The sequence below is a fragment of the Amaranthus tricolor genome, chromosome 4 (assembly GCF_026212465.1).
Source record: "Amaranthus tricolor cultivar Red isolate AtriRed21 chromosome 4, ASM2621246v1, whole genome shotgun sequence".
Lineage (NCBI taxonomy): Eukaryota > Viridiplantae > Streptophyta > Magnoliopsida > Caryophyllales > Amaranthaceae > Amaranthus > Amaranthus tricolor.
Genome location: NC_080050.1, coordinates 27,591,237 through 27,610,696, shown reverse-complemented (window position 1 = coordinate 27,610,696; position 19,460 = coordinate 27,591,237). Strand labels below are relative to the sequence as shown.

Here is a 19,460-nt window from a genome sequence, read left to right as displayed (position 1 = left end):
TTTAAGGTTTATGTTATTTTTGATTTATCTCTTTAGTTCAGTAGGTATTGTGGAAATATATTATTTGATTTGGAATATTATTTAGTAAATATTTGATTACTTGAATTAGCCTAATATATTTAAGGAATTTTTCTGATTGTCCAAATCTTGTATTTTCCTAATTATTTCATAAGAGTTTGTATATATTAGGATTGTAATTACAATGATAATCAATACAAGAAGTATTCATTAAACCCCAGAAATCTCAGCTTCCCTTAATCTTCATGGTATCAGAGCCAAAGGTGTTTTCAGGGACCGGCAACACCAGTGGTTATCATCATCTACTCTAAACCTTACCTGTAACAATGGTAGAAACTAACCCAAACCAAATCGTAACCATGGAACAAATGGAACACATGTTCAGATTGTTCCAACAGATGCAAAAACCAAACACAAACCTTGAAACTATTTTCCCAGACTTAAAATTGGCCAAAAAATTAAACTATCAAAATTACACAACTTGGTGTAAAATGATGCAGATAGCCTTAGAATGCAGGGGTCGTCTCAGCCACATCATTGACGACCCTCCTAGCATCTCTAATCCAAATTACAAAACATGGAAGCAAAAGGACTCAATAGTCCTATCATGGATAATCTCAAATATAGACACTGAACTCATAAATCAGTTTCTAGGTTATATAATTGCAAAAGACTTATGGAAGGGGATGGAAGTCTTGCTGAGCAGTGGAAGGGACGAACTTCAGATCTTTGATCTGAGTTCACAAGCAAATAACATGAAACAGAACCAAGATCCATTAGAGGTCTTTTATGGGAAATTGACTACAATTTGGAAGGAAATAGACCGACGGCAACCAAACCCGATGATACATGCTGAAGATATCACCATTTTTAACACTTTCATCCAAAAACAACGTCTTTTTCAATTTCTGGCCGGATTAAATGAGACGTTTGATAAAGAAAAAAGGGACTTACTGAACCTTGATCCTCTCCCAACCGTCGACATGGCATATGCTACAATCAGGCGAGAAGTTTCACGGCATGGTATCATGATCCACGCTTCATCATTGGGAAAAAATCCCTCAGAAATTGGAAGTGGGTTGGCCGTCAAACATCACCGGTCAAATTCATCATTCCGGCGTAAAATGGAAGACAAGACTCACCTCAGGTGTAGTCATTGTGGAGGAAGCTGACACACAAAGGAGGGATATTTTAAAATCATCGGTTACCCGGAGTGGTGGGAGGAACACCGGCAATGGAAAGCCGCCACCAAGGCTCCAACCAGCAGAACCGGCGGCAAGGCTAACATGGCTACCAGTGCTCCCCACATCTCCGATGAACCAACCCACAGAATGAAGGCCAGGGATAACAAAAATGGTGATACAGGTGAACAGCCAGAAAAGAAAGAAGGAGACAGACCAGAAGAGAGAGAAAAGGGGAAGGATTTAGGAAGAACCCAAAAACTCCCAAAGTCCACAACTCACTCTCCTTCCAGCTTATTTAAACAACCGGAAAACCCTAATTCCCAAAACACTCCTAAGCCCATTTATACTCCCAAGCCCATTTATAAACCCATAAGGCCCAACACTCCATGTAACCCACATAAACTAGGCCTCCTATGTAAACCAAGTACTTCCTCTCAGTGGATATTTGATTGTGGGGCCACCGATACAATGACTTTTGACCCCTGCGATCTTTTATTCACTAAACTACAAACCCGCACCCATATCCAAACAGCCAATGGGGAGTGTGTGAGTGTTGATCAATCTGGGCCCGTTACTATTTCTCCGTCTCTCAAAGTTAAAAATTGCCTTTTAATCCCTAGTCTATCTCATAAGTTATTATCAATTAGTCAGCTTACTCGGGAATTAAATTGCACTGTGCTTATGTTTTTTTCTGGTTGTGTTGTGCAGGATGCTCAGACGGGGAGGATTATTGGTCGTGGTACTGAACGAGATGGCTTGTACTATGTGGACGAGGCGATTTAAAAGGGTCACACTTTGCTTGCTCATTGGTTCCCTAATCATCAGTTATAGACCTGGCATCGACGTTTAGGTCATCCGTCATTGGGGTATTTGAAACGTCTTTTTCCATCATTAGCTAAAAGTACTGTAGTTTTGGACTGTGAAGCATGTGTCCTTGCGAAAAGTCACAAACATTCTTATTCTCCTAGTTTTAATCATAGCAGTGAACCATTTGTTTTAATACATTCTGATGTTTGGGGACCTGCGCCTGAATTTAGAAAACACAGCTATTCATATTTTGTTTCATTTATTGATGATTGTACTAGAATGTGCTGGATATATTTCTTGAAACACAAATCTGAGGTTTTCGATGTCTTTGTCAAATTCTATAATAAGTTTATCACACAGTTTTAAGCTAAGCCTAAAATACTTCGATCTGATAATGGGGGGGAATACATGAACCAACATATGGAAAATTTCTTCACCACCCATGGTCTTCTTCACCAAACTTCTTGTCCCCACACACCCCAACAAAATGGCATAGCTGAAAGGAAAAATCGTACTCTCCTTGAAATAAGTCGAGCCCTTATGTTTGAAGCCCATGTCCCACCTTATTTCTGGCCTGAAGCCATTGCCTCCGCCGCCTATCTCACCAACCGACTACCCTCCAAAATTATTAACTTCAAAACTCCCCTGGAAGTCCTTCGTAATCACACCACTATTCCCTCTTTCCACTCCTTACCACCTCGGGTCTTTGGATGTGTTGCATATGTCCATTTACCCGAACCTGCTCGAACCAAACTTGAACCCCGGGCTATTAAATGTATATTTGTGGGCTATGGTACTAATAAAAAGGGATACTTCTGCTTTGATCCAAATCAGAATAAGATGTATACCACAATGGATTGTGACTTCTTTGAGCATTCCTATTTTTACTCCCAGCTTCGTCCTCAGGGGGAGACTACATGTGATGACTTGAGCTGGCTTATATACTCTGTAATTGATGATTTGAACCCCCAAAGAGCAAGTAGGTAATCCCACAGACATTGCTACAGAAAACATAGTTTTACTTTCTCCTCAGACCCTTGCTACCTTGTCTGAAGCATCTCATGATCAAGAGGTTGCATGTGAGCCTCAAGAGGTATTGACTGAACCACCTGAACCTCAAACTAATGATGATATATCTGGTATTATTGATTCATCCTGCAGATATCAATTACCTCCAAGGAGCAAAAGAGGTGTCCCTCTAAGAAGGTATGATCCAGAGTTCGAATCACAGAGATCTCGGTACCATATTAACCGAGAGACGAGTAACTTGGCACAAACAGCTGTGGCATTCCAAAGCAGCCTATACTCAAGTTCCCTGCCTAAGAGTACTGAAGAAGCTCTCCGAAATCCAAGGGGGAAAGAGGCAATGATAGATGAGATTTCGGCTTTAAAGAAAAACAGCACATGGGAAAAATATATGGTACCCAAAGGAAAAAAACCAGTAGGCTGCAAATGGGTTTTTACAATAAAGTATCATGCAGATGGAACCATTGAGAGATACAAAGCTCGTCTTGTGGCAAAGGGATATACACAAACTTACGAGATTGATTACTCCGAAACCTTCTCTCCGGTTGCCAAAATAAATACCATCAGGGTCATATTTTCCATAGCTGCAAATAAAGATTGGCCTCTCTACCAGTTCGATGTAAAGAACGCCTTCCTACATGGCGAAATCGAAGAAGAAGTGTATATGCATGCTCCGCCAGGTTTTTCAGATGAGTTCGCTCCAGGAGAAGGATGTAGACTTAAAAAGGCATTGTATGGCTTGAAACAGTCTCTAAGAGCTTGTTTTGGTAAGTTCACCTCAGCAATGAAGAAATTTGGGTATGAACAAAGCCATTCCAACCATACTCTATTCCTAAAGAAGGGCGGTGGTCAGATCACATGTCTTATCATTTATGTAGATGATATGGTAATAACCGGGAACAATGAAATGGAGATAAAAGAGCTCAAAAGGAAACTATTCATGGAATTCGAGATGAAGGATTTGGGGAACTTAAAGTACTTCCTTGGTATAGAAGTTTTGCGATCCAAGAAGGAAATCTTCATCAATCAAAAGAAATATGTCTTAGATCTGTTAGCAGAAGTAGGCATGCTTGATTGCAAACCAGCAGAAACACCAATTGTTGCTAATCATAGATTGCAGACGACACCTGAAGGAGAACCAACTGACAAGGAGAAGTATCAGAAACTGGTGGGCAAATTGATCTATCTATCTCACACTAGACCAGACATATCATATGCAGTTGGGGTTGTGAGTCGATTCATGCACTTACCACAAACTCCACATATGGAAGCAGTGATAAGAATCTTGAGATACTTGAAAGGCACAAGTGATAGAGGAGTCTTCTTTGGTAAAAACCATTATCTTGACCTTGTAGCTTACACGGATGCTGACCGGGCAGGTGATCGAGACAGCAGGAAGTCAACGTCTGGATACTTCACCCTTGTAGGGGTTAACTTGGTTACTTGGAGGAGTAAGAAACAGAAAGTAGTCGCATTATCAAGTGCAGAAGCAGAGTTTAGAGGGGTAGTAAAAGGAATAACAGAGATCCAATGGCTAAGGAAACTCTTATACGAACTCGACTTTCCACCAACAGGAGCTTGCAAACTATTCTGTGATGATAAAGCAGCTATTGATATCTCAGAAAATCCGGTGCAGCATGATCGAACAAAGCATGTGGAGGTCGACAGACACTTTATAAAAGAAAAATTGGAGAAGGAAATTTCATCAGCATTCCACATGTGAGATCAGAGGATCAGTTAGCTGACATTCTCACAAAAGTCGTTTCCGCTGAAGTCTTCGAAACTAATTTAACCAAGTTAGGTATTGGGAATCCGATAACCTAACTTGAGGGGGAGTGTGGAAATATATTATTTGATTTGGAATGTTATTCAGTAAATATTTGATTACTTGAATTAGCCTAATATATTTAGGGAATTTTTCTGAAATCTAAATCTTGTATTTTCCTAATTATTTCATAAGAGTTTGTATATATTAGGATTGTAATTACAATGAAAATTAATACAAGAAGTATTTATTAAACCCCAGAAATCTCAGCTTCCCTTAATCTTCAGGTATAGTAGTTAGATGGTAGAGGGGTATGCTAGGTGTTGTGTTAAAAGATAAGCTAACTTCTTCGGGGTGGTATGGGGGTGTTCAACGGGTCGGGCCGGTATTTTGAGCCCTCTACCATCTAACTACTAAACTTAGATGTAATAGAAAGTGAATAAAGAGGTGCATGATTGAGCCCTCTAAAGTATAATTCTTACATTTTCGTAACAATTTTCAGATGTAAAACACTAAGCCTATAGAGAATAGAGATGTTTATTGTCTTTTAATTATCGATTTTATTTCTCATTTTGAGCTCTTCAACTCCATTGTTATTCGTTAATCAATGAAAACAATTTAGTACCGAAGGAGAACATATATAGCTCACATCAAATAAACCTTGATAAATTTTGTGTTGATTATTTTATGCTTTTATTGCATTTTCTTGCATTAAATTTTCTAATTTTGTTTTCAATTTCAAACTTCTCATTCAAGAAACTCTAACATTGATTATAGATGGTTAAGTATGCGCTTACATCTTCCTAATCCTTAATACAACAATTTTCATATTGCAACTATAATATATTAATACCTGTTATAATGGTATTATTTGGGAATCTTTTTTCAAAATATTGTAATTTAGGAAAATAATTCTCATTTTATATCAAAGGGAAAAATAATTTTCTATCTACCGTTCACGTCAGACAGATTTTTCAAAAAAAAAATTTTCAGAGCAAATCGCGATTTGGTAATTTTACCAAACCGCTATTTGAGATAGTGGTTTTCTTTATTCTATAATTTAAAAAAACAACAAAAATGTTGGAAATGTGGGGAGTAGGTTTCAATTCCACAACCTCACAGCTTAGCAACTTAAGTGCTAACCACTAAAGCAAAGGAACTTCTATGAAAAAATAATATCTACGCACTAATTTAACTTCGTATTTTGAGATGAGGTAAATTTCAAAATTATTACACAAAGCAAAAAGAATTATACTAACATAAACCGCCATCTCAGATAGCGGTTTGGTATTTTTATGAACCAACTAAAACCGCCACCTTAGATGGCGGTTTAGTAATATTATAATTTTTTTTAATGTACTGTTTTAAATAAAATGCCAAGTAAGGTAGCGTTTTATATTAGATATTACACCAAAACTGCTATTTTAAGTGGCAATTCTAGGAAAAAAAAAGGCAAAAAAAAAAATTCCCTCAGTCAGTCCTACGTGTACGGTAAATAGAAAATTATTTTTCCCTTTGACATAAAATGAGAATTATTTTCCTAAATTACAATATTTTGGGAAAAGATTCCCATTTGAAATTTAACATTCTTCACCACAAAAATCATTGCCATTTAGGCATTTACCAACTTTGGTACATACCTACTTTGAGAATTTTTCACAAATCAATGACCACTAGTTGATTAGGATCTATACAATGTAAGCCTCTATTTGCCACGATAAAGTGCACTACTGCTAAAATTTTATTTTCACGTACTTGACATTAAGAATTAAATTTATATTTAATTTAATTTTTTTAGTAAGTAATACTCCTTCCTATTCACCTTAATATTCTTATTTGACTGGGTGTATTTTTCAGTGCAATAATTCAGTTATTAATATCTCTAGCTGTGGATAATTAAAAATTGCAAAAAGTTTGATATTAATAGTCGTTTTTACATTGAAATAAATTAAATAAAATTCCACTTGACTATATTATAACTTAAAGATTAAGAAAAAAATACAAGTTAAGAATAATTGATAAACAATGTCAAAAATTATATGGGACTATTAGGATTAATGAGAGGTAGTATGAGTTATTAGTATTTTTTTATAAAGCTCGTCAACAATAAAAAAAAAGAAAAAGAAGTATTGTATTTTTTCCCCGAAGCTTTTAGGGAGTCTTCTTAACCTTTTCTTTTGAGGATAAAAAAATGAGCGAGACGATCCTGCTGGCCACCAAAATCGGATATCTAGATTTTCGGATCTAGATAATTTGATATTCAGTTTTGAATGTTCCTACTACACACAACCTATTCATATAACCTCTTGATGTGTTTGAGGAACATGTACAATAAATTCATGTTGTTGCATAACTTGATTATGAACACTTGTTTCAAGATTAACCCTGCACATGGGACATGTGACATGGGAAGCAAGCCAAAGATCGACGCAGTCAATATGAAAAATATGGCCGCATTTGGGCAACAATCGCAAGAGTTCATGATCTAGGAACTCGTTTAAGCAAATTATACACTCCAATGGCGTCGTTTCCTTAGTTGTCTTGTGCTTGTTGAACTCATCTGAATGCAAGAAAGTAGGGAAACCTTCTACTATTGCACGTTCCAGCCCACCACGCACGGTATTCCTTCTAAGCTCTTCATCCCCGGCCCCGTTGTCGTGTGAGCCCGTCCGAAAGCAGCGGAAACAGCAGATGAGGGTGGCTATGGTGAAGCCGACGGGGATAATAATGATGGCTATTAAGGGTAAATGTTGGGTGTGATTTTGGGTTGATTCGGGTGGTTGTGGTTGTGCCATAGTTGGTCAAGTTTTGAAAGAGATGTAGGACATAATGGGTCATTGCCTCATCATGGGTGTGAAGAATAGGATTAAAAGGCTTTACTAAGGTACACTTGTACTACTATTATATAGTTATATGTCATGTATACTAATACTTCCTAAATAATTGCTAATACGTTCCTATTTTTGACACTATTTATTGTTCAAACTTATTTTTATATATTGCGGTTAGTGTGTAAAAAAAATATAGTCAAATAGAAACTTGTTTGAATCATATAGTCGCATACTTTCATAATATTAAGTGTTTATAATTTTTAGATATGTATAGTTCAATATGTAAATGATCAAAAGAACACATTGGATTGCATAAAAAGTCAAATGTAGCAAATATAGTGAAATAGAAGAAGTACCATAAGTAATTCTAAATAATGTAATGCCTTTCTTCTATATGATATTTTTAGATAATAAATATTCACAAGAATTAAGAAAAATTAAATATTTTAGATGTTTAGTATATTATTTTATTAAATAATAAAGTTGATATAGATAAAATAAAGATCATAAACATTAAAAATATATTTAAATAATTTTTATGGAAAAATAATATGAAAAAGCACAATTATTAATAAAATATTTAAATAAATTTAGTGGAAAACATAAGAACAATAAATAATATAAAAATATTAATATGAAGTTTGCGGAAAATAAATGGTTTGGCATTATTGGAATACATCACCACGCATTACACGCTTCATTAATTATGTGTTGGGTTGTTAATTATTGGCATATCCAAACAATTTTTATATTGCGATCAATTTAATAAAGTTACTTTTTGTATTGTATAATTATATTAAAATAATTAATTGAATCTATAATATCTGAGATTGAGCTTTAAAAAATAATTAATAGACTACCCATATTAATAAAATGTATCTTTATATACGGAAGTATATTTTGTTAAAAACTCGGTAGTTAAGCATATTTGGTGGGAATCAGAGTAATCTTACGATGGGTGACAGGGCTGTCTCCAACATTTTAAAGGCTCTGAGCAAAATATAAATTATCGGCCCTTGAAATCTAAAATTACGTTCTATTACATTTTGATATTTGTAAATTTGTTTATCAATACTTTAATTAGTACAATTATTTTTTATTCATATATTAAAATATTGCTAAATTTTATAATTACATGGAACCAACAACTATTAATCATAAATTCAAATAACCATCTTTTTAAGTTTAAAGTTTAAACACTAGATATTATCACTTATCGTAATTGAACTAATAATAAAAGTAGTAAATTAAAAATTATCAAGGGAGATTACATTGCTCACCTTCAATAATTTATTCTAGTATATCCTAATCATTCAAAACAAGCTGATAATACAAATTTATTAACTAATTTATATAATTATCTTTTAAAAAATAAATTCAATGTGAATACATTTATTTAATACTCTATCCATTTAATTTTGCAACACAATACACAAAAGCCCTCATTTTAATTTTAACCATATAGCAAAAATATGAGGCCGTATAACCATTAAATAATTTTAAAATATTGTAAGGGGACAAGTAAAATATATAACCATTAATTAGAAAGTTGAGAGAAGATAGTCATATTCTAGCTGGCGCACTATAAAAATCCGTCATTGTTAATTTGTTATTAACGAGCATATATATCTCAATGGGTAATTGTTAACGCCTGTATTAAAACATCTTCATTAACAGACGTCGTGGAGCATTGTTAATAAGGATAAAATTAATTTATAAAATAAATTAAAATATATTTTAATTTTTAAATTATATTACTTTTTAATTATATTATTCAATATAGTCTAAAATTTAAAATTTTTTTATTAAATCACGTGTTAAAATATATTTTAATTTTTAAATTATATTACTTTTTAATTATATTAATTAATATAGTCTAAAATTTAAATTTTTTTATTAAATCACGTGTTAAAATATATTATATTATTCTTATTAACAAATGTCAGTTTTTTACATTATACAAAAATTAATTAGTTATTAGGAGATATGTATGCAGATCAACTTCATGATTTTATTCCATTTGTTAATTTATTGTATTGTATGTATGTCAGCCATTATTTGGTAGGAATTGGGATTAAGAATGACTTAAAAAGAGAAGTCAATAAACAATGGAAACGTGATAAAATGAATAGAAAAGTCTTATAAACTGATTTGATTATTTCAGCGATTTGATCTCTTGTACCCCTCCCTTCCGTTTCTTAATAAAGTTTCCGTTAGTAATACGGGTATTACGAAAAAATAAAATCTTTAAGATAATGGAGATATTATTTTATTAAATAATAAATTTAATGGAGGAAAAGTGATACATGTTAAAAGAATACTTCTATTAAAGGAAAGTTAGAGGAAAAACTATAGAGACCACAACTAATAAAAAAATATTTTTATAAACTTAAAAGGAAAATACGTAGAAACTATAAGGATTATTATAATATTATAATGGATTACCATTTGGAGATGTGGTATTAAGTGGTAATGAAAATTTGTGAACAAAAAACTTTTTTGTGATCAAAGGTTCATTACGATGGGAATGATATGAAACTTTTAATGAAATTTTACACTATTAATCATTCCTATTACCATCATTTAATACCACAAACCAAACAGACCGTAGTACAGACTAATTTTCTTACTAGAATTTACTTAGGACAAATTTTCTTTTATCGATTATCAAGAACAATAATGCGATATTTTTTTCTAATAGTCCTTATGTTCCTATAAACAATTAAACTTAGAAGGAGCTGATGTTTCCAAATTTTTTCATGCACTACTCCTAATACGGATGTTCAAGGGTTGAGTCTAGTTAGGTCTAATCAGATTTGAATTTAGACCATTAGTGTTAGGTGAATCATATCTAGATTAGATCCTTAGGGTCAAAAAATGTTGGACCTAGGGCTACACGCATTGTGTTTGAGGTTTAGGGTTCCAAACTGGTCTTAAATGGATTTTGATTAATTTAATTTTTTTTTTTGGCAATTAAGAGGAATATATTAAATCCAAAAAAACCTTTTACAACTTAGGCAATAAAAGGAAAAATAAAAAACACTTCCTTAACACGAAAAAAGAAGCACCAAAAGCCAAAATAAGCAGGCCACCCCTGAATTTCCAACCCCTTAACGAAACCAAAACCGTAAAGGACCGGAGGAAATTCGGGTGCTACATAAAAGAAAAGGAAAAGAATTTAGATAAACGTTAAATATTAACTTTAAAAAGGTGATTGGAAATTTCGACAGCATCTCTTCTAAAAAAAATCGAACATGTGGTAGATCAATTAGCAAAATAAAACATTAAACTAATCTAAGGCATCATTGCCTTTAAAATCTCACACCACGGCGGAATGATTTGTCGTCGGCTTCTCAAATCAACATGCCAAGCGTGGATCGTGGTTCCAGTGTCGACGCTTGCGTTTTAAAATGACTTAACTCCTTAAACCATATAGAGTCATAAACTACGCAGCGGAAATACAAATATACAAGGGAGGACACAAGGCCTCATAACAAAACATATACAACCAAAGTTTACAAAGATAACAAGAGCTACAAAATCGAAAGATAACGGTATGACACAGGTTATGCTTCGCCCTCATCACTCTCCCCCAATGCAATGCAATGCAAAAGAAGCTCTAATATCTGCTACGCCTATCTATGATCCTCCTGCTGCTCGACATTAGACCAAAGACCAATGTGTCATAGCAGGACAATCATAGAAGGTTATCAACAATCAAACATAAACACAAACACGTACACGTCAGTAACTAGCATCAAATATAATAATTCCAACTACTAGATAACATTATGTTATACAACAATATAAGATGATTTCATAAGACACAAGCACAGATAGTAACCGTTTATCGTCCACTTATACTTCTTGATCTCTTTACGTCCTTTCCAACCCGAACCATGTGTTCTTGGGTAGAATGCAGGTCTTCACGCTCCTCTTTTCAAAACATAAACTCTTGCAAAACAAGCATAGTATCAACTCAACCAAGGCATTACTGAATAACTAACACATGACCTTATAGAGCTTGTCTATCTTAAGGTAAGTGTGATCATAGTCTGTAATACCCTTGAGGTAACTTAACTTAGGTACACTTCTCACTATCATATACTATTCTATCAATGAGTAGATATTCTATCAATGAGTAAACGTTCTACCAATGTGTAAGCTTTCTATTAAATTTATCATCCCATTTCTTAATTAAAACAGGCCGCTTACCAATCATAGTGTTGCCTCCATTAACAAGCATCATAACATCCTCCTCCGAGTTACATTTTACCAAGAAATAACCATCATTATGAAGTATGACAGAGAAATTATGCTCAAGGCCAGGCCATTTGGTCTTAACAAACGAAACAAACATAGGCAAGCTAGGTCTATATCCTACCACAAATATAGCACAAGCATGTTGCCATTTCAATTTTAAACTAGAAACTTCATCCCTATCAACAATAGCACGAGATAACACCAATGGATAAAGAAGGAGCAACAAAATTCAGAGGCATACCATCCGAAATCATTAGATTTCGTAGAGAAACAGCACCCTTGTGATCCAGAACCAACAGGGACAACTGGAGCCCTAACCACTGATGAATACGCCAATGGAACAGTAACCTTGGCCTGCTGCTGTGAATCATCAACATGCTGTAGACGAACCTCAAATTGGCTCATCTGTTGTTCCTTATCCACCTTCCGATTTAAAGATTCAACTAAAGATTTAAGCCTTTCAACTTCAAGCTGCATATCAGACATAGAATTCGCACCCTTAGAACATTGACCCTCATCAATGGGTTTCAAAGATTGCCCACATTTACCATTCGATACAGAGACCGAAGGTTGCACAGCCTTTTGCTTGCCTTTTCCTGTAGAATTGAGAGGATTCTTCCTAGGCCTCCCCATGAAATCAAAGAAGCAAAGGAGAAATCAAAGAAAAACCGCAAGAAAAATCGCACAGAAGAAGCGCAGCAGCCACGAAGAAATCGCTGAACTGAGAGCTTCTCTCACTAACTTCTCCCTCTAGAACCAAAAACGAGTTTGCATTAAAAAATTCTAATAATATTTGATTAATTTAATTATTTATACTTACACGTTTTTACAAATTATAGGTTTAATTAGTAGTAAAATGAGTTTATGGGTTTTATATAAGTTTAAATTAAGTTTAAATAATTAATATAGAAATATAGTTTAAAAAGAACTTTAATCAAAATTGATTTTGAATTGTTTCTAGATCGAGTATAGAGAAGATCCAGTGATTTTCGGATGGGTCTGACTCTCAAATGGGTCCAAAGAGAGGGTTAAGGTCGTGTCTGAGACACATTTATTTTTTTGACTCAAAATCGAACCTAAATTTATTGGATCTCAAAAAAATTAGTTCCAAAAATAAAGGTGGATTTAATACAGATCCAATAGGATTTTGAAGTCATTACCATTCCATAAGTGCTAAATAATTTTGGGACAAATTGCCAACGAGTGTCCTGAACTATTATAAAGATGAATAAATTCATAAATACGAAAATTGATTGCGAAATTTAAGGAACATCGTGACTGTTGTAATAAATCAAATCAAAACAAGATATTACTACTACACCAAGTATAAAATGACTATAAAGAATAATCCATTAATAAATAGTGTAAAAAAATAAGACATTTATTTAGCTAAATGAAAAAGAGTATTAAAATAGTACTTGCTTCCATATTCCTAGAATTACTCTTAATTTATGATTAAATTAAAACATCGTCAAGTCAGATCTTATTTTATTCGTTTCAATGTAAAAATTATTAATATTAAATTTTTATAGTATTTTATTATTTATAGTTGGAGATAGTAAGAATTGAATTAGTGTATTGCATTATCTGAAAAGTCAAATAGTACAAGTATTTTAACATGAAGAAAGTATAATTTTGCAATATCAACTAAATAAAAAGGTTTATGATACTTTGAACATGTAGCATTGATCATACCTTTCTTCTAATTCAGAGACCAAATAATTCAATTATAAAAAACATAATTTTCTTAATATTTACAAATATGTTAAAAAAATTTAAAATCATTCATCACATTATTATTATTATTATTATTATTATTATTATTATTATTATTATTATTATTATAAAACAGAAAAGAAATTGATAATTAAGATACATAGAATTGATTGTTTTGTCAATTTATAACGAGTGAAGGAAATTAATTCCGTGCCCTGTATTGATTAATTAAGGAAATATATATACAAAATAAAAGCTAGAATCAAGCTATTGTACAGCTATAAGATTAGCTAAAATAAAGGGATGATAGTTGATTAACAATACTCTCCAAAACTAACAACCTAATTGCTAAAATAAATGATAAGAAGATAATTACAAAAATATATACAGAATAATTGAATATATAAAGAATATATTGTAGCAACGACAAGGTAGAAGTGAAGAAGATATGGCTTAGTAGTGGCCACTTAAATTAGGAGGAGGTGAAGAGATAAACTCTCAGTAAATAAAAGTTATTTGTGAAATTAATAAATCACCCTTATGTGGTAGAAAGTGATGGGATGAGAGCATTGTTATTTATTTATTTTTTTGATTTTATTTATTTTAATATTATTTTTTTATCTTTTTGTGATGATTTACAAATTACAGTTATTAATTTAAAAATTTTTTAAAGAAAAGCACTAAACACTGCTCCTCTTTCCAAATTTCTGCAACATCTGTGAAGTTACGAGAGCACACTTATCATTTGTGGCTATGGTCCTTGCGAGGTTCTATCAAATTTTGTTATAATTTTTTTTTGGAAAAATTACTTTTAAAAGGCTAATTTTTAGCGTATTTGTAGATAAAGGCTAACTTTTAGTTTATTTTACAAAGAGCCAACCCTTACTCGTCCTATTTGTAAATAAAGGGCTTTTTAATTGGTAATCAGAAAACTATTTAATACTTTCACAGTTTCAACTACCCAATCAGTGGCAGATCCAGAATTCAAAATCATGAGTAGCACTAACGCGTTGAAGTAATTAATAAAAACTTTGATAGAGTTTTATTTATAAAATGAACAACCCAAAAATTTTCGTTACTCTAAATTGACATATACAAGTAAAATATCGCAATAGTAATCTCATGCCACTACCACTATATAATGAAAATGGCGATAAATGTCATCCACACCACAAGTTACAACGAGATCAAAGTTTGACATAGTGAAATGCTTCCTCTGTTCTGAAATATTCGCTACATTATAGTTATTGACATTATTCATCATTCAAGCTTATTTCACATAACGCTAGGATTTTGTTTGAATCGTCTAATTGCATATTTTCATTTAATTAACTTTTTATAATTTTTAGATTTCAATATTTCAACATATAAATGATTAAAATGGTATATTAAATTGAGTAAAAAGTCATATATAGCAAGTGTAATGAAACGGGTACAAGATAGCAAAAAAGGAAAATTATTTTTTGGGTAAAAGATAGCAAAAAACGAATTTACATTCTTCAACCCAAAATATTCTGCAATCACTTCTTTAATCCTTCAATGGTTGTTCATTGTTTTTGGGTTTGAGGTTCAATTGCGAAGGGTGAATTCGTGATTTTGCAAAGTTATTTTCGAGAATATCTTCAGTACACAAGCAAAGATTTCTTTTTAATTGCTCAATTAAACCTTGCAATGTTGCTTTTTGCTTAGAAATTATAATTTCCTCAATTTATGCTCAAATGTTAATTTTGTATTTATATGGGTTTTATATCAATTTATGAACATAATAGAGCTTAATGTGTCTATTAGAATTTGATATGAGGTAAATTTACGAAATTGGAAGGTTCTATTATATGTATGTTGGAGATTTTGGTAGAACATATATCTCAATCTATTACGATGATGATAAATTCCCACTTAAAAATAGAAAAAGGGAGAACGTCATTGTAAAGGGGCTGGGTGGTAAAGCTGGTGGATGGAGTAGTGTATGTGGTGGTAGGTTGTTTAGTAGAAGAGCCGGGTATTTTAGGATTTTATTTTATTTTTTTATTTTAAAGTTTAAAAAAGTCAAAAAAAAGTCATAAGTAACTTGTATAAAAGGTTACAAGTTATTTGGCTTTTTCATTGCAAATAGAAACAAAAGGTTGCAACTTTGTAGAATAAACGTAAAATTAGTCTTTTATTTGCAGACAAGCTAAAAATTGATCCTTTCAAATTCTAATTTAAAATGATGAATTGATATGAAGAAAATTCAAATGGTGGATAACTTAAATATATCTTTAATCGTAGTCAAAATAAATTAGATGTATCATATCAAAATATACTAACTAATGAGAGTTCTTTACTTTAATCCAAGCCACCAACTGAATAAATCCAAACTATTATTTTTTGCTCCATTGAGAGCAACATGAGCTTAATCTAAACTCCTGATTTGACCACACTAATATCATCAATGATTGAAAATGATTTACTAGTAATTACATGACACTTTATGCTAAATATAAATGCATAATAAGACAAAAATAAAAAAAATATAAAATATCTTGTTAAAATTAAAATTATTGGCTGATAAGTCAACTGTTTTAAACTAGCTCTTATGAAAATGTTTGATAAACATTGATTAATAACTCTTGGCTTAATATTAGAGAAAAATAAGTAAAAAATCAAAAATCAATAAAAAATTTACTCTGAATAGCCTTTTAATTTTATTTTAAAAGACAATTGTTCAACTAGTTAAAAAAAAAAAACTACAATTCAAAACTCAACGCAAAAATTAAAAAAATAATAATAAAAAATTTGTTTTCAAAGACGAATTAACATTACGTGCAAGATTTGAGTTAGTATTTATGGTAACGTCACAAATGACAAAACCAAGCCAGGAGATAATTAATAAACATTTAAAATAACACTTATCTCCATCAGTTACTAACTAATTATATTCCTCAACAAACTTAAAAGCATAATATAAAAATTTCAGGTTCAAATCAACAATAAATGTGAACCATCATTCTCAAACCAACTATATTTTCACTTGAACTTTTTTTAAATGAGTTTGAATGGAAAATAAAGCTTTTATGTAAATTTAAATTATTAACCATTTGATTTTGCAACAATTATCATAAATGGAAATATTTTAAACTGAACATTTTTTTTTATAATCTCATTTAGATATTTTTTTTTTCTTCGCATCATATACATATTTTTATTCTATCCACTCTTTTCTTGTTTTTTTCTTTCACCGTTTTATATCTAAAATTGCTTATAATAAATTAAATTGTTGCAAATTCAAATGAATATAAGAGTAGTTTACAAATGTAGATACAAATTATAAACAGAGAAAGCAATTTCTCAAACATGATCAGAAAATCGAATATATCTCAGTTGAAGCATATACCATTTTATCTACGTAAGATTCTAAATTCGATTCGTGCTGCCCCTCCTTTTGTTGAAAAACATGGTCACATGTTCATGAGCCTACCCGAAGTGAACCATTAAAAGTTGGTTGTTGTCGGCCCAATTGCTTAATTATCCTCCAAATTTAGCTCATGAGGCCCACGATTAGCCCATAATCTATCCGAAGACCGTTCACCAATGTCATTACAACTAACAACACGATTTAATGGAGATTTATTTGGTGACTTCATTAATTTAATTAAACTTTTTGGACTTCTTAATATGCTCGTTGACGTATTATCTTTACCGTTATCATTCCCACTGCCATTATTATTATTAATAGGCGAATTAGGCCGAAAAATAAAAGGCGGGCTCATAGTAAACCGCCATCGGTCCGGTTTACCCGGCAAGGTAGCACCACTTACACTTCGAGCCCGATACCCGACCCGAGGACTAATTATCCCATCGGGCAACCCATTTGAATTATTGACATTCACCAACTTGTTACGTACCTCAACCGGTAACCTTAGCGTAAACCTCTCACAATCATCTACCAATGAATGACCCGTTGAATGTGACCGGTTTAATCTCAACCGTCCACTCTCACTCAATCCTTTAATCATCTCTTGTGTATCCGGTGATGCTATCCGTACGATCACATGATCTCTTTGATTATGATCATCAATGTTTACAATTTGATCAGACGGTTCTGATTCAATCTCAGAAATATGTTGATGATCATATGATCGTTGATTATTTAATTGCATTTCCAAATTTTCCCTGCACACGGGGCACGTGACATGGGAAGCAAGCCAAGGGTCCACACAATGAGGGTGAAAGACATGATTACATTTAGGTAACAGCCGTAATATTTCATGATCATGAAATTCGTTTAAGCAAATAGCACATTCTAACGGTGTCGTTTTGCCGACACGGTGGATTTTTACGTCGGAATATAGAAACGTAGGGAAAGTGTTTATAATACTGGGGTCAAGACCACGTTGGGGTGGGGTCTCTCGGTTCCACCCACCGAAGTGGACCCCACCTCCGATGCCTCGATGGGTCCCAGTATAGGGACGAACACCGAGGCAAGCGAGGAAGTGGCGGAGATAGACGGAGACGAACCCGACAGTAAAGAAAACAATGATCATAACAATGAGGGCGGTTGCCATAGGAGAGTTGTAGTTTTTGTTATTGGATTCGGTTTCGGCCCATGGTGGTGGTTGTTGGGCCGTAATGGGTGGTATAATTAGGAGGTAGAAGCCCAAAAGGGGGACATGAATATGGGTATGGTAAGCCCAAGTCATGGTGTGCCTCCTTATTTGGGTGGCTATGGGTGGAGGAGGGAGAAAGTTTGGGGAAGAGGAATGAAAATGTTGGTGATGAGAGTTTTTAAGAAAAGGGGGAGAAATTTTGGTGGATTAGAGCCAAGAAGGGTTGACTTAAGAAAAGTGGGTCCCTTGTATTTTGGTTAGAAGAGGGTTGTATAGTGTGATAAACTTTGTATGACCACATAAATTGTTTATGTTGTATACTACTCATAATGCGTTATTCATGGCTTCATGGTCCTACTATAGGTAGAGATAATTGCACTTGGTTAGATTAATCATAGATGTTGAAGCATCATATTTGTGGATTGAATGTAAGTGTTGCACTAATGTATATATGATAATGATTAATGATACTTTTATGTGTGACTTAGTTTTACATATTTGTTAATATGGATGGATATAAGTCGTTTGAGTAAAGTTTAGTGGACTTAAATTTAAATTTTATTTTTCTATTGGACCAACACCCGAATATAGATATATTCGATTTTGAAAATTTGACTTGAACCTAAACCCAACCCCTTAGAGTCTGACAAATTTAGGGCTCAAATATGATACGAATAATGATACTTCCTCATGTACTGCCTCATATAGTATTACGCACTTGTCGATATAGATGGATATAAGTCGGATTTGAGTTGGGTCCAATTAGACTAAAATTCAAATCATATTTTTTAATTGGATCTCGGACATAGATCTATTAAGTCTGAAAATTTTAATCATAGATCTAAAACCTTAAGGTCTGAAAATGTTGAACCTAAATCCATTCCGTTAGGGTCTACATGTGGTTTTGAAAACTAGTTTTTCGTTTTATGTTCCTAAAAACTATAAAAATTATATTATGTAATTTTTAAATTTTTTATGCTAATTAAAGATTATATAAATCTTTCAACATTCAAGCTCTTAAAACAAAATATATTTATTAAGTATTTTGATTTTTAAAGTACACTTACAACATCTACATTTCAAATTACCTATACTAACAAAATTTCAGATGAAACAAACAAATACACATAAATGTACTCTAAAATAGAATTATTGAGTTAATTTATTTATATATCTAAGTTTTAAAATAATTGGTTAGAACATAATTATCTCTGGGTATCAATTATAATTAGAGTTTAATCGGTCAACATTAGAAAGAATAAGA

General features: G+C 32.6%; 3 protein-coding genes across 3 annotated transcripts; all 3 read right to left on the bottom strand.

Annotated features, from left to right (window-relative positions):
- Window positions 1-6,873: 6,873 nt before the first annotated feature.
- Window positions 6,874-7,658, bottom strand: LOC130810988 (RING-H2 finger protein ATL32). Its single transcript, XM_057677108.1, has one exon. It carries the CDS (start codon window positions 7,593-7,595, stop codon window positions 7,095-7,097), a length of 501 nt encoding a protein of 166 aa, XP_057533091.1. The 5' UTR covers window positions 7,596-7,658; the 3' UTR covers window positions 6,874-7,094.
- Window positions 7,659-10,841: 3,183 nt separating this feature from the next.
- Window positions 10,842-12,655, bottom strand: LOC130811277 (uncharacterized). The gene is made up of 2 exons (XM_057677507.1): window positions 12,136-12,655; window positions 10,842-11,585 (listed from the first exon to the last, which is right to left on the bottom strand). Coding segments are annotated over exons 1-2 (393 nt in total). The 5' UTR covers window positions 12,528-12,655; the 3' UTR covers window positions 10,842-11,584.
- A 4,008-nt stretch (window positions 12,656-16,663) lies between these two features.
- On the bottom strand, window positions 16,664-18,434 carry LOC130811276 (E3 ubiquitin-protein ligase ATL31-like). Its single transcript, XM_057677506.1, has one exon. It carries the CDS (start codon window positions 18,287-18,289, stop codon window positions 17,111-17,113), a length of 1,179 nt encoding a protein of 392 aa, XP_057533489.1. The 5' UTR covers window positions 18,290-18,434; the 3' UTR covers window positions 16,664-17,110.
- Window positions 18,435-19,460: the final 1,026 nt, after the last annotated feature.

Excerpts from the sequence above, each read along its gene's own strand:
- LOC130810988 (XM_057677108.1), bottom strand. The coding sequence starts at position 7,595 with ATGGCACAACCACAACCACCCGAATCAACCCAAAATCACACCCAACAT.
- LOC130811277 (XM_057677507.1), bottom strand. The coding sequence starts at position 12,527 with ATGGGGAGGCCTAGGAAGAATCCTCTCAATTCTACAGGAAAAGGCAAG.
- LOC130811276 (XM_057677506.1), bottom strand. The coding sequence starts at position 18,289 with ATGACTTGGGCTTACCATACCCATATTCATGTCCCCCTTTTGGGCTTC.